This window comes from Salvelinus fontinalis, chromosome 2 (genome assembly GCF_029448725.1).
Source record: "Salvelinus fontinalis isolate EN_2023a chromosome 2, ASM2944872v1, whole genome shotgun sequence".
Classification (NCBI taxonomy): domain Eukaryota; kingdom Metazoa; phylum Chordata; class Actinopteri; order Salmoniformes; family Salmonidae; genus Salvelinus; species Salvelinus fontinalis.
Genome location: NC_074666.1, coordinates 24,061,499 through 24,074,906, shown reverse-complemented (window position 1 = coordinate 24,074,906; position 13,408 = coordinate 24,061,499). Strand labels below are relative to the sequence as shown.

General features: G+C 41.1%; 2 protein-coding genes across 7 annotated transcripts in view; both read right to left on the bottom strand.

The window, feature by feature from the left end:
• LOC129815082 (AP2-associated protein kinase 1-like) overlaps positions 1 to 10,381 on the bottom strand; it is a 50,142-nt gene extending 39,761 nt beyond the window's left edge. For 2 of the 6 annotated variants that reach the window (XM_055868479.1, XM_055868471.1), the window contains exon 1: positions 5,042 to 6,085. In XM_055868479.1, the coding sequence (XP_055724454.1) occupies positions 5,042 to 5,201 (160 nt within the window). In that variant the 5' untranslated portion in view covers positions 5,202 to 6,085. Of the gene's footprint in view, positions 1 to 5,041; positions 6,086 to 10,136 lie in introns of those variants that run through there. The other 4 variants (XM_055868437.1, XM_055868454.1, XM_055868462.1 and 1 more) reach the window with 3 other exon arrangements.
• LOC129815110 (zinc finger MYM-type protein 1-like) lies at positions 6,969 to 10,095 on the bottom strand. Its single transcript, XM_055868490.1, has 2 exons — positions 9,347 to 10,095; positions 6,969 to 9,120 (listed from the first exon to the last, which is right to left on the bottom strand). The coding sequence occupies exons 1-2, from the start codon at positions 9,380 to 9,382 to the stop codon at positions 8,110 to 8,112; spliced, it is 1,047 nt and encodes a 348-aa protein (XP_055724465.1). The 5' UTR covers positions 9,383 to 10,095; the 3' UTR covers positions 6,969 to 8,109.
• Positions 10,382 to 13,408: the final 3,027 nt, after the last annotated feature.

Below are 13,408 nucleotides of genomic sequence, written 5' to 3'. Positions count from 1 at the left end.
CTGAGCAGCAATATGGCGGAGGCATTTTGAGAACTTTCATAACAATGGCATGACGCAACCGAGTGACGGAAGTGCAATCATTGAATAGTAGGCTAGAGTTAGTACTGTAACATCTTATAAAATGTGCATCCACTGTCCCACAGCCCAGACAGTCAATTTATAAACTTAATCTCCCCTGGAAAAAAGCATCTAGACAATATTTCCTCATGCTACTAGGCTAGCATTTGGTTTGCAGCAGTTTGGGTTTGTCTAAACCGTTGCTGTTTGCTTCAATAATCCATAGAATTAGTTTTTAAGCACTCAAAATGTTTTAGTTTGAACATTCTGATTTTTTCTTTGTGGCCATGCATTCCGACATTGAAATTAATGGGGATAGAAGAGTGGAAGATTGAATAAATACTCTTATAAATGGTGATTTTTTTTACTGTAGCTCGTTAATTATTAATTACTTTTATTTCTTATTTTTTTATTAACATGTATTTTTCTTGATACTGCATTGTTGGTTAAGGGCTTGTAAGCATTTCACTGTAAAAGTCTACACCTATTGTATTCGGCGCATGTAACAAATACAATTTGATTTGATTCCCGTCTCATTATGAACCTACAGTTGAAGTCAGAAGTTTACATACACTTAGGTTGGAGTCATTAAAACTCGTTTTTCAACCACTCCACAAATTTCTTGTTAACAAACTATAGTTTTGGCAAGTCGGTTAGGAAATCTACTTTGTGCATGACACAAGTCATTTTTCCAACAATTGTTTACAATTTATTTCACTTATTATTCACTGTATCATAATTCCAGTGGGTCAGAAGTTTACATACACTAAGTTGACTGTGCCGTTAAACAGCTTGGAAAATTCCAGAAAATTATGCCATGGGTTTAGAAGCTTCTGATAGGCTAATTGACATCATTTGAGTCAATTGGAGGTGTACCTGTGGATGGTGTACCAATTGGAGGTATACCTGCGTTCTGTCTCCTAAAGATGAACGTACTTTGGCGGGAGAAGTTAAAATCTGGAGGAAACATGTATAAATAAATCTATATTCACAGTAAAACGAGTCCTATATCAACATAACCTGAAAGGCCGCTCAGCAAGGAAGAAGCCACTGCTCCAAAACTGCCATAAAAAAGCCAGACTACGGTTTGCAACTGCACATTGGGAAAAAAATCTTACTTTTTGGAGAAATATCCTATGGTCTGATGAAACAAAAATATGACTGTTTGGCCATAATGACCATCGTTATGTTTGGAGGAAAAAGGGGGGGGCTTGCAAGCCGAAGAACAAAATCCCAACCGTGAAGCACGGGGGTGACAGCATCATGTTGTGGGGATGCTTTGCTGCAGGAGGGACTAGTGCACTTCACAAAATAGATGGCATCATTAGAGGGGGAAATGATGTGAAAATATTGAAGCAACAACTCAAGACATCAGTCAGGAAGTTAAAACCTCTCTGAACCACCCATCCCGGATCCGGGATAATTGTCATCAGCAACGCTGAATAGCATAGCGCAGTCAAATAATATTACTAGAAAATATTCATATTCATGAAATCACAAGTGCAATATTGCAAAACACAGCTTAGCCTTTTGTTAATCCACCTGTCGTCTCAGATTTTGAAATTATGCTTTACAGCGAAAGCAATACAAGCGTTTGTGTAAGTTTATCGATCGCTCGACAAAACATTAAGTACATTTAGCATCAGGTAACTTGGTCACGAAAATCAGAAAAGCAATCAAATTAATCGTTTACCTTTGATGATCTTCGGATGTTTTCACTCACGAGACTCCCAGTTAGACAACAAATGTTCCTTTTGTTCCATAAAGATATTTTTATATCCAAATACCTCCGTTCATTTCGCGCATTATGCTGAGAAATCCACAGGAAAAAGCGTTCACGACAACGCAGACAAAAATTCCAGATAATATCCATAAGGTCCACAGAAACATGTCAAAAACGTTTTTTATAATCAATCCTCAGGTGGTTTTTCAAATATCTATTCGATAATATATCAACCGGGAGTGTTGTTTTTTCACTAGGACCGGGAGTAACAATGGCTGCCTTTCTCTGTTGCGCACAACTCACTCTGAGAGCCCCCACCTATCCACTTACACAATGTGATCGTTCTCGCTCATTTTTCTAAATAAAAGCCTGAAACTATGTCTAAAGGCTGTTGACACCTTAGGGAAGCCATAGAAAAAGGAATCTGGTTGATATCCCTTTAAATGGGTAATAGGGATGCATAAGAACAGAGAGGTTTCAAAAACAGAGGCACTTCCTGATTGGATTTTCCTCAGGTTTTAGCCTGCAATATCAATTCTGTTAAACTCACAGACAAAATTTTGACAGTTTTGGAAACTTTAGAGTGTTTTCTATACTAATCTGACAATTATATGCATATTCTAGTTTCGGGGGCTGAGAAATAGGCAGTTTCAAATGGGTACGTTTTTTAGCCAAAAACGAAAATACTGCCCCCTACACTTAAGAAGTTTTAAAGCTTGGTCGCAAATGCGTCTTCCAAATGGACAATGACCCCAAGCGTACTTCCAAAGTTGTGGCAAAATGGCTTAAGGACAACAAAGTCAAGGTATTGGAGTGGCCATCACAAAGCCCTGACCTCAATCCCATTGAAAATTTGTGGGCAGAACTGAAAAAGCGTGTGCGAGCAAGGAGGCCTACAAACCTGACTCAGTTACACCAGCTCTGTCAGGAGGAATGGGCCAACATTCACCCAACTTATTGTGGAAAGCTTGTGGAAGGCTACCCGAAACATTTGACCCAAGTTAAATCATTTAAAGGCAATGCTACCAAATACTAATTGAGTGTATGTAAACTTCTGACCCACTAGGTCAGAAGTTTATGTGATGAAAGAAATAAAAGCTGAAATAAATTATTCTCTCTACTATTATTCTGACATTTCACATTCTTAAAATAAAGTGGTGATCCTAACTGACCTAAGAAAGGGAATCTTTTCTCTGATTAAATGTCAGGAATTGTGAAATACTGAGTTTAAATGTATTTGGCTAAGGTGTATGTAAACTTCCGACTTCAACTGTATATGACTAGAAGACAATACCGGATATTGAAGTAAATAAATCAAATAGGCCTAACCATTCCATACACCCCATTCCATAAGAGCATTATTTGTCATCTTCTGCCAACTGTCTTTGTGGCATCATGTTTAATTAGTAATTTTTAGTGTAACTGTAAGCTTACAGTATATCTAGCCTAACCATCTTAGCATGGAATTTACAGTAAGTCAATGTTGATAGCCTACATGTTATACCCTAATGGTGTTGAATTTCAATGTGTTGAAACTGCAGTGTACTGTGTAGATCTATACAATATTGCAGTGGGAGTTGCTGAGCTAAAACTGGGGCAGGGATAGGCTAGACTGTTTCCATTCAGCATGTTTCGGACTCGGTGTACACTGCAAAGCGGCACTCTAAAAGGATGGACAGAATAGGCAGAAATCATGAGATGCAATTCGCCTTACTCGTCAACAAAAGTGTTGGATGTGAGAAAGTGATAGAAACATTGTCATCATGAACTGAGGTTGTTAAAGCAAGGTTGCAGTCTTTAAGAAGGTTGTGCAAAGTAAATTAATTTTACAAGATGTCAGGGCTACATCATTACCCTATCAGTGAACACAATCCACACAAATTACTCCAATGTGCAGGATAATGCAGACACTGCAATTTCCAAGCATGCAGCATTCTTCTCTCTCACACACTCACATGAACATACACACATACTCACCTGGGGATATAGAGTGGCAGGTGTATTACCTTTCACTCAGGTGTATGACACAAAATGGTAGTGTTATGTGATAACTGGGGTCGGGCATTTATTTGTATGTATATGATTGTGCTTATTTAGGCTAGGTTATGCATTTGCCATTTTCAAAGACTAAGCCCATTTATTTTTCTATTCTTTATTTAATTAGTTTAAAGGATTGACTAAGTTTACATGGAATTGAATCCAAGCCAGATGCTTAATGAGAAAAATATACTGTTTTGAGAGGTGATTTTACACCACTGCACAATTTGCAAAGGGAGTCAGGGATTAATGTCACATCACTTCCTCACATCAAGGCATTATGGTCCTGTGTGGCTCAGTTGGTATAGCATGGTGCTTGCGGAGGACAAGTAAGAAAATGTAGGCACTCACTACTGTAAGTCGCTCTGGATAAGAGTGTCTGCTAAATTACTCAAATGTAAATGTACAATTATCTTCAGATTCTTTGGACTTCACTACCAAGTACCTGAGTGATATCAAACGATCAGCAACTTGATCTGTATGGTATTGGGTTGTCAAAATTACAAAAATACCAGGTTTAATGTGCCCAATGGACTTTTGTTTAAGAGTAAAATTTATTTGACACCCCAAACATCTTTCTCAGTGCTCTTCAGTACCTGAAAATTAGCTATCATTCCTAGTGAGCCTCTTCTCATGTCCATGGTCACTAATTTTAATAATTCATAGAACACCGAAAACAGACAGTTCCTGAGTCCATTTAAGTGCCTAATACGTAAGGGGATTTCCTGCCAACGAATTTACCAAATGAAGCTGCTGCTCCAACAATGACAGAGCTGTCAGTCATTTGACTAATATGACATAAGTCACATCTTGCAGCAGCCACACACTTGATCCTCAAAACTGATGCCATGAAAGCCACACTACAAACAACATGGCACGATGGCTTATCCATCTACAGTGAAATGGTCATTGGGCTGGGTGTGTCAAATGTAGGAGTGTCAGGAATAGGAGTGCATCATGTGGAAAGTTGACACAACAGTATGTCTTTACCAATGGCATACTGTAGCCATATCACACTGAAACCTAGGCCTGCCTCTGGCTTGAGCATAAATGAATTACATCATTCCATATTTCATGCAGAAGCTACCTGATTGGTAATGACTGATTGATGTTGACCTTTGTTGCAGTTTGCTGTCTGACTGAAATGTCACATGACATGTTCTCAGTCAACATGAACATCAAAACATTGTTTCCAAAAGACAAGCATCAATTCCTACATCTCACCTTCGGCCACTGTTTCTTCAATAGTGACTTGGTGCCGCCCAATAGTACATGAACGACCAATTAAATTGCCACCTGCATGGCTGGATCCACTGCTACCCCCTCCAGAACCAGGTCCAGAACTGACCAACTCCCGACGAGATGAATCAAAAAACTTCCTCATTATAGTTATGTCAGATCTCGATGATCAGGAAAAAATATCCTCACTTCGATACAGACTGCTCAAATGTCCTTGTTTACAGTTGTGCCAGTTTCACAAATGTATGTATTGTGCCAGTTTCACAAATCTTGTATTTCTGGACAAGGCCTAAGGTTTGTCTGACACTGCCAGTCTTGTTGTTTGCAGATGCCAAAACAGCTGTGATTTCTTCACCAGCACTGGCAGCAGTTAGCTATCTCATCATTGACTAAGTAGCTAAAAAATCTCGGAATGACCCCTCTACTATTTGCTTGACTGACTAGATATAGAGACAAGATAGCAGACTAAAATAATTCCGCTAAACCTTGTGCAGTATTATTTGCTATCGTCTTGGAGGACATTTCTCCATCAATACAGCTGTTCAGGGGGTTGTGGGTCCCTCCAACTCCGCAGCTAGTTTATGACATTTCATGTAGCTAAGGTTATCCAGGTTATCCTCTAAAAATTACGTCCGTTGCAATATATCCCCGGTGCAACGTGCAAATGTTACACGATCCTTCCATTTTCAATGTCTTTCGGCAAATATGATTATTTCCAAGCCTACTACAACACATCATCTAGCTAGCTACAATTAGCTAACGGCTAGTAGGCTGCACACGGACCGCTAGCTAGCTATTTGGCAACAGGAAATGAATATCAAACTGACAGGAAATGGTCATTCCGATACTGAGTGTACCGATTGTAGCTAGATACTTTCGATCTCAGTTTGGTTTGATAGCTCCGTTAGAAAATATAGATAAATAATAGCCAGCTAGTTAGTGGTTCATGTTATGTACGCAAGCTAGGCTAATACAAACTTCGGCTACACGACAACATCAGCATAGCTGCAGCTGCCTGCTAAGGCTTTACAGCAGTGGAGTCATTATATCTATTTCTACGATTGGGCAGGGGGCACTGGTGGGGAGCATCTATAGCATCCAATTTGCGACAGATTTTAATGCGAATATTCTCAAATGCATAAAAAAATATGCGCATTTAACAACCAGAGATATGTTTCTATCAAACTGACTTTTTACAGATGAAAGGCAGTGCGGGATGACTTGGTGCACATACAACTTTTACCGTTACATTCCCATGTAGGCTACCGAATGAAAAATACAGGTTAAATGGGTTTCCATCGCATGTTCAACTCTACTGATGGTTTTGTCATAAAACTGTTATATTGAAAATGTGCCCAATCTTTCTTGGCACATGCGCTCTAGCCAACAGCTCGCAGATAACGTGCGTAGGCTACCCCATTATGAATTTATAATGGTTAAGAGCGATATTATTTATATTTTTCAAACAGCCAGGGGCGAAAATCTGATATCAACCTTGGAGGGGACAATTACATGAAATTTTCTCAGGAGCAATTCCTGAGGGGGACAACAAAAGTAGTGCTGTAACACATAGCCTACGTTGTAATATGTTAAATGTATATTGAGGGACCATAATCACTACTACTGGATAATTGTTAGGTACAGTAGTTAACTGAAGGGTTGTCCCAACTTGTTTAAATCATTATAATACTACTACTAATAATAGTTATAGCAGTGTTCCTTATCAGTCCAGTATGTATGCAGGTATTCGTACTTACAACCAGCAATATCAAGAAAGGCCATTAGGCGGCAATGGTACTGTACACTGTATGGGTGTAGTTTTCATAAATACAATGAACATGGTGTGATCTCATCGTAAAGAATCTCCATTGAGAACCATCACAAAGTTGGTCTCCGTATTGAATTCACCTTTTAATTTGACTTTGTGATACATTTATATAGTCATTAAATATGTGCACCTGGCCTGAGTCTACTACAATATCTTTACAAGAACAAAAAGCTTAAAATAAGTACAGTTCTAAAAGCAAAAGAACTACTTCAATGAAAAACCCAAATAAATCAAACAAAATATCCTTCAGTCAGTGTCTCAACTCTTCAAACAGCAGCTATGGACAAGTATGTCACACAAAGTATGCAATTTTAAATAAAATAACATGAAATAATAATAATAATTTGTAAGTGTACTGTCCTGTACTAAAAACTGAAAACTACTAAACAAAATAACAAATATCAATTACACCAGGGGTTCTCAAACAGGGGTCCATGGACTAATTGCAAGGTGTCCGTGAAATAAAATAAAGTGTAATGAACGTATTCAGTACCACAAGGTTTCCAGTAAGTTTACATATAATATAGAGGGGGTTGAGGTCCCTGAGGACCGCTCAAAACCTTGCCTGCCTTGCCTCAAAATATGCAGGGGTTCCAGTACCCAAAAAAGGTTGAGAACCACTGCTATACACACTACTGAACAAAAGAACCGAACATATGTTTGCGGGTTTCAATGGATCCAACAAATTGCTGGCAGATATTTTCCCTCTTGAGACTGTCCAGCCTGTCTTTATGTACATTACAGACAACTACGCCGTTCAGTCTCTCTTGGCCCATGCTGGCCCGTAGCCAAGTCTTTAACCTGCGGAGTGCACTGAAACTCTTCTCAGCCTCACATGAACACACTGGCACCACAAACAAAATTCTGATCAGCACCTCAACTTGGTCAAACAACCCCCGCACCTCCACTGGAAGCCTCCTGAGGACCTCTGCTGCCTCTCAACTGCTGCTACAGGGGTATTTGTTGTGAAAGAGAGGGATCTGCACTGAAAGAGAATCTATGTTCAGCTCAGGGTACTGATCTAGAGACTCATCCAACTCGCCCGTGAGAAGCGCTCTTTCCAACTTTTGCAGGACGTTTAGACTGTCCTGGTCAAAACGGTCGCCAAACTGAACCTCCACACCATCCAACACTTAAAAAAATTCTGCCCTATAGTGATCCACTGCTTTGCCAGCAAATCGTCTTGAGTGCGTCTCAATGGATTCAATGGATTCAATAGAGTCAATCAAAGTTGTTGCTTTCTCATACAGTGCAAGGTAGCTTTCGTCATTTCTCTTGCCCCTAAGAGATGACCGCACACACTCGACTGCAGCCTGCATACCAGAGACAGGGTGTCGGAGACAACAGGCGAGTCCTCGTGAGGGACAAGGTCATGGTCAACATAACGCAGACAGACACTCTCCTGTTCAGCACCAGAGACATCTTGAGTACCATCAACAATTAATGAAAATTGTACAATCGGAAGAGACCTAATCTCAGCTGCAATGCCTCGAATGACTGTATTGGCCATGTTCAGAATTTCATTCTGTGCTTTGGGGCCTGTGTACATTGTGGTACGCTCTGTTAACCACTTCAGTAAAATGGGATCATCCTCTTCTGCCCTGAGTTTCAAAAGCTGGTATAAATTCCCACTGTCATCCGTGTGGCCTCTAAAGGCTTGTCCCTGTCTTACTACATGCCGCACCGAACTAACAATTTTCATCAAGCAATGCCTTGCGTCCTCCTGCTGTTTACCCCACGCGCTGGATAACTGGACACTGATTGGATTTAGCTGGTGTGCTGTTACAGTTACAAAGTGGCGGTGGGTTTGGCAGTTTTGATGTGCTGTGAATTTTTCAATGGCTTTTCTCCAGTTCCTAAATCCTGCACTAATGAAGGCAGCATCTGCTCTTTGGCCAAAAGATGGCTGGCTTGAAAACCCTTGGCTACAGTGAAAACACAACACTCCTTTTATTGATGGATTATAATGTAGCCAGGGGAAATCGCGAAACCATCTCTCTTGAAACGTCAACACTCTGTTGGCAAGAGTTTGCGGTTCTATAAATTGTGGGTGTGGCTGATATGGTTTTGTGCCATCACTGAGGTAATTGGACGATGCTGTGCCACTGTCCCCTATACTGGTGCTGCTGGCAACAAGGGTGACACCTGGTCCTGCCGTGGCTGTGACACTGTCCTCTGAAGTCTCTCTCCTTGGCTCTTTCCCTTTCACCACCCTCACTGACTCACAGTCTGACTCCTAGAAAAGAAATAAGGTGTTTGCTGTACTCCTAACTACCGGTACCCAAAACTACACAATTAATCACAACAGCAATACCATTGCCTTTAACAAATCTTAGTTTAGTCACCAGTTTAAGTTGAGAGTGGGGGTATCCATGGCATTTTCCAATTATGTCCCTATTTTACAAATCAAAAAAATTTAGAACCTTTCATAATGTTGCCAAACAAACACTCAACAAACTTACCTGAGACTCCCTGTCTCTGCCAGTCTGTCCCTGCATATCTGTCCCCAACTCAGCTGTCTGTGTGCCATCTGTTGCCTGCTCTGCCTAATGACATCATTGTGAAACATTTCCATTAGCATTTCACTTCTTTCTTATGAACATTTTATCAACTCGTCTTTGAGATATTAGGCTACTAGAGTTCTTACTTTGCGTTTTGGTGTACTGAAAAATACTCTGATGTCCGTCTTTTTACTTTTTTCTGACATTTTTCTACCTGGCTGGCCGGTCTAGCTGCACACACACACATTTACACAACACATGCTGCAACCTTTTGTAATTTTAACATAGTTTGTTTCATATTGGCTAGCTTCCAACAATAGCTGAATTTGCAAAGCTAGCGAGCACCAATTCCGTTTCTGTGGTGTTTGCTATAATCTTTGCTACCTGGTTAAATAAAGGTGAAAAAAAATAAAAAATCACTAGCGACAATTTAGCTTTTGCAACGAGACCATTAAATATATTTAAGACAATGGTATAAGAGAGTGTAGTTCTGTTCAGTTTGGACTTCAGTTTATCGCTAACCTTATCACAGGGACTTTGAAGCACTACAGCTGCATGCTAATCTTGGAATAAACTGACGATAGCAAATATTCCATCTTTGACGACGCCACATAAATGGAATAGGTACTAGCTAGCTTGATAGTTAATGTTTGCTTTAGTTTGCGCGTTAGCTCTGCAAATTCAGCTAGTGTGTGAACCCTGCAACATTAGAAAAATAAATACATTGCTATGGCGCAATTGACTGAATTACCTCACGTCAGTTACGTACATCGAGTGCCTTTCGGACAGTAGATACGAACCCTCTATTACCTTGCAAGCTAAAGAACTGGCAGTGGATCAAACCATCGTGAGGCAAAGGGCGGGGGGGTCGCAATCTTGTGAAACTTAAAAACGCGCTATTAAGTGTCTATAATCAGCACAAGTGCTTTCATTGCGTATTATTAATATTATTGAAATTACATAGTTATGTTTACAGTGATATATTGGGGGGGACAAGTCATATTTTTCCCAGGATGGGGGGGTCGTGTCCCCCCCGTCCCCCCTGGGATTTCCGCCTATGCAAACAGCAGCCAAGCTTCGATCATTATGTCACCAGAGTAAGCCACTCGATATTTCTTGGAAAAAATTTGCATCAAGCTCATCACCTTGAACATTCACCACCCTGTTTTTGATAGGTTCCTCGAGTATCCTTTAGGGGTTCTACAAATTGAAACTGTGGGGGGAACCCCTATAAGTTCTTCTAAGAACCCATTTTAATGGTTCCTCGAATAACCTGTTGAATTACTTTTGGGGTTCGTTTTTTAACCCCCCCCCCCTAATAATAATAATAATAACATATTTTAGTCGTCAGTGTTTATTATGATTTTGGAGAGGGGAAAGAGAGGCAGAATAGGTCTAAGCGAGAGAGGGAGGAGGACGGTGAACTTGACTCAGTGTCACGTTCCTGACCTGTTTTCTGTTGTTTTTGTATGTGTTTAGTTGGTCAGGGCGTGAGTTGGGGTGGGCATTCTATGTTATGTGTTTCTATGTTGGGTTAAATGTGTTGCCTGATATTGTTCTCAATTAGGGGCAGGTGTTTGATGTTTCCTCTGATTGAGAACCATATTAAGGTAGGCTGTTCTCACTGTTTGTTTGTGGGTGATTGTCGCTGTGTCTGTGTTTTGTTGCACCACACGGTACTGTCTCGTTCGTTCATTCGTTTTTCCTGTTCGTGCGTTCTTCGTTTTATGTAGTTCTCATGTTCAGGTCTGTTTAACATCGTTTGTTGTTTTATAGTTTATTCAAGTGTATTTCGTGTCAGTGTTCGTCTTGCCAATTAACTTCATTATGTATTCATCACCCGCTGCGCCTTGGTCCACTCATTGTCCTCAAGACGATCGTTACACTCAGTTAAAAATGGCTGGAAAAAGGGAGATGGTTTGTTAAAGAAGAATGGTAAAAAGTGTAAGCAGTGAGCTGAAGACAGGAGGATAAATTGTGTGAATGAGGGCGAAGTATTAGAGGTGTTAGGTGTGGTGAAGTTCTCTGTGGCCATAGGCTTGCACTGAGGGTCAGGATCAAGACCGATGGAGTGAAGTTTTTGGAAAAAGTGGACCCTTGCCTTTTGGCTGATCCATTTGTGGTTTCAGGGTGTGTGGAAACAGAATTGGGTACGGTGAGTGTAACCAGAAGTGGTCTTGTCATAATTGTTTGTGTTTCTGCTGGTCAGAGGGAGAAGGCGCTCGGCGTTAAATGAATGGGAGCAAGAAATGTGAATTCTTCCCCTCTCAAAAGGGCGCCATTGAAAGAAGTGATTACTGGGGTAGCAGTAAATGTAAAAGTTGACGAACTGAAGGGGAAGATTCCCGATGTTTGTGATGCTCGTCGTTTGGTGCGACGCAGACAGGGTGGTGAAACAGAGTCATTGTCTGTTCTTTTGAGTTTTAATGTTGTGTCTTTGCCCGACAAAGTGATGTTAAGATGTATGAGCTTTTGTGTCGAATACATCACGTTGTTACAGGTGTCAAGCTTATGGTCATGTGGAGGCAGTGTGTAGTCGGGAGGTTCCTAGCTGTGAGAAGTGTGCAGAAGGGCATGAGACAAATATGTATCATTGGGGAAAGTAGTGGTATGTGTTAATTGTAGGGGTGCCCATGGGGCTGGGGATCAGAAATGTCACGTGCAAGAGAGGCAATTCAGAGGTTTCCAGAGTTAGAGTAGTGCAAAAGTTGTATGCTGAGGCAATGAAGAAAGTAGAGGAAGATGGATCAAGGGGGAGGGAGCAGTGTGAGTAAAAGATCTGTACCAGTACAGAGGGATAGGCCAGTAAGTGATACGTTTCAGTAAGATTGGATTTTTAGCATTTATAGCAATGGTTATCAACTGTACTGCAGGTCAGTAGCAGAAAAATTGAGGTTGTGGTGGCAGCTGCAGAGAGGTATTTGGATGTGCGAGACTTGACATCAGAAGAGTTACCGGGTGTGTTAAGTGGTGTTGTCCCATCCTTTCAGGTTGTTGGCATTGAGGTTGGGCTAAATATATTTAAATAGTGGAGTGGGGTGATGTTATTTTATTTCTTTTTTTGAATTTTTTTGTGAGTGTAGTGTTAGATGGTAGGGTATTTATGTATTTATTTTTTCAAGCAAAGTATAAGGGAGTTGTACTTCAGTCAACTAGGTGGCAGTAATGCAACATATTGGATATCAACCACAATTAAACCTCATTGAAGAAGAAATAGTGTATGTCAGAGCGAAAACCAAGCCATGAGGTCAAAGGAATTGTCTTGTAGAGCTCAGAGACAGGATTGTGTTGAGGTACAGATCTGGGGAATTGTACCAACATATTTCTGCAGCATAAAAGGTCCCCAAGAACACAGTGACCTCCATCGTTCTTAATTGGAAGAAGTTTGGAACCACCAAGACTCTTCCTAGAGCTGGCCACCCGGACAAACTGAGCAATTGGGGGAGAAGGGTCAGGGAGGTGACCAATAATCTGATGGTCACTCTGACAGAGCTCTAGAGTTCCTCTGTGGAGATGGGAGAACCTTTCAGAAGGACAACCATCTCTGCAGCACTCCACCAATCAGACTTTTTTGGGAGATTGAGCCAGACGGAAGCCACTCCTTAGTAAAATGCACATGACAGCCCGCTTGGAGTTTGCCAAAAGGCATCTAAAGACTCTCAGACCATGAGAAACAAGATTCTCTGGTCTGATGACACCAAGATTGAACTCTTTGGCCTGAATGCCAACCGTCACATCTGGGGGAAACCTGGCACCATCCCTACCGTGAAGCATGGTGGTGGCAGCATGCTGTGGGGATGTTTTTCAGTGGCAGGGACTGAGAGACTAGTCAGGATCGAGGCAAAGATGAATGGAGCAAAGTACAGAGAGATCCTTGATGAAAACCTGCTCCAAAGCACTCAGAACCTCAGACTGGGGCAAAGGTTCACCTTCCAACAGTACAACGACCCAAAGTACACAGCCAAGACAACGCAGGAGTGGCTTCGGGACAAGTCTCTGAATGTCCTTGAGTGGCCCAGCCAG

What these genes read in the sequence shown, in the direction of transcription:
- LOC129815110 (XM_055868490.1), bottom strand. Translation starts at nt 9,382, where the DNA reads ATGCAGGGACAGACTGGCAGAGACAGGGAGTCTCAG. An exon ending in GCAGAGACAGGGAGTCTCAG is followed by an intron (nt 9,121 to 9,346) that starts GTAAGTTTGTTG and finishes TTTCTTTTCTAG; the next exon opens with GAGTCAGACTGTGAGTCAGT.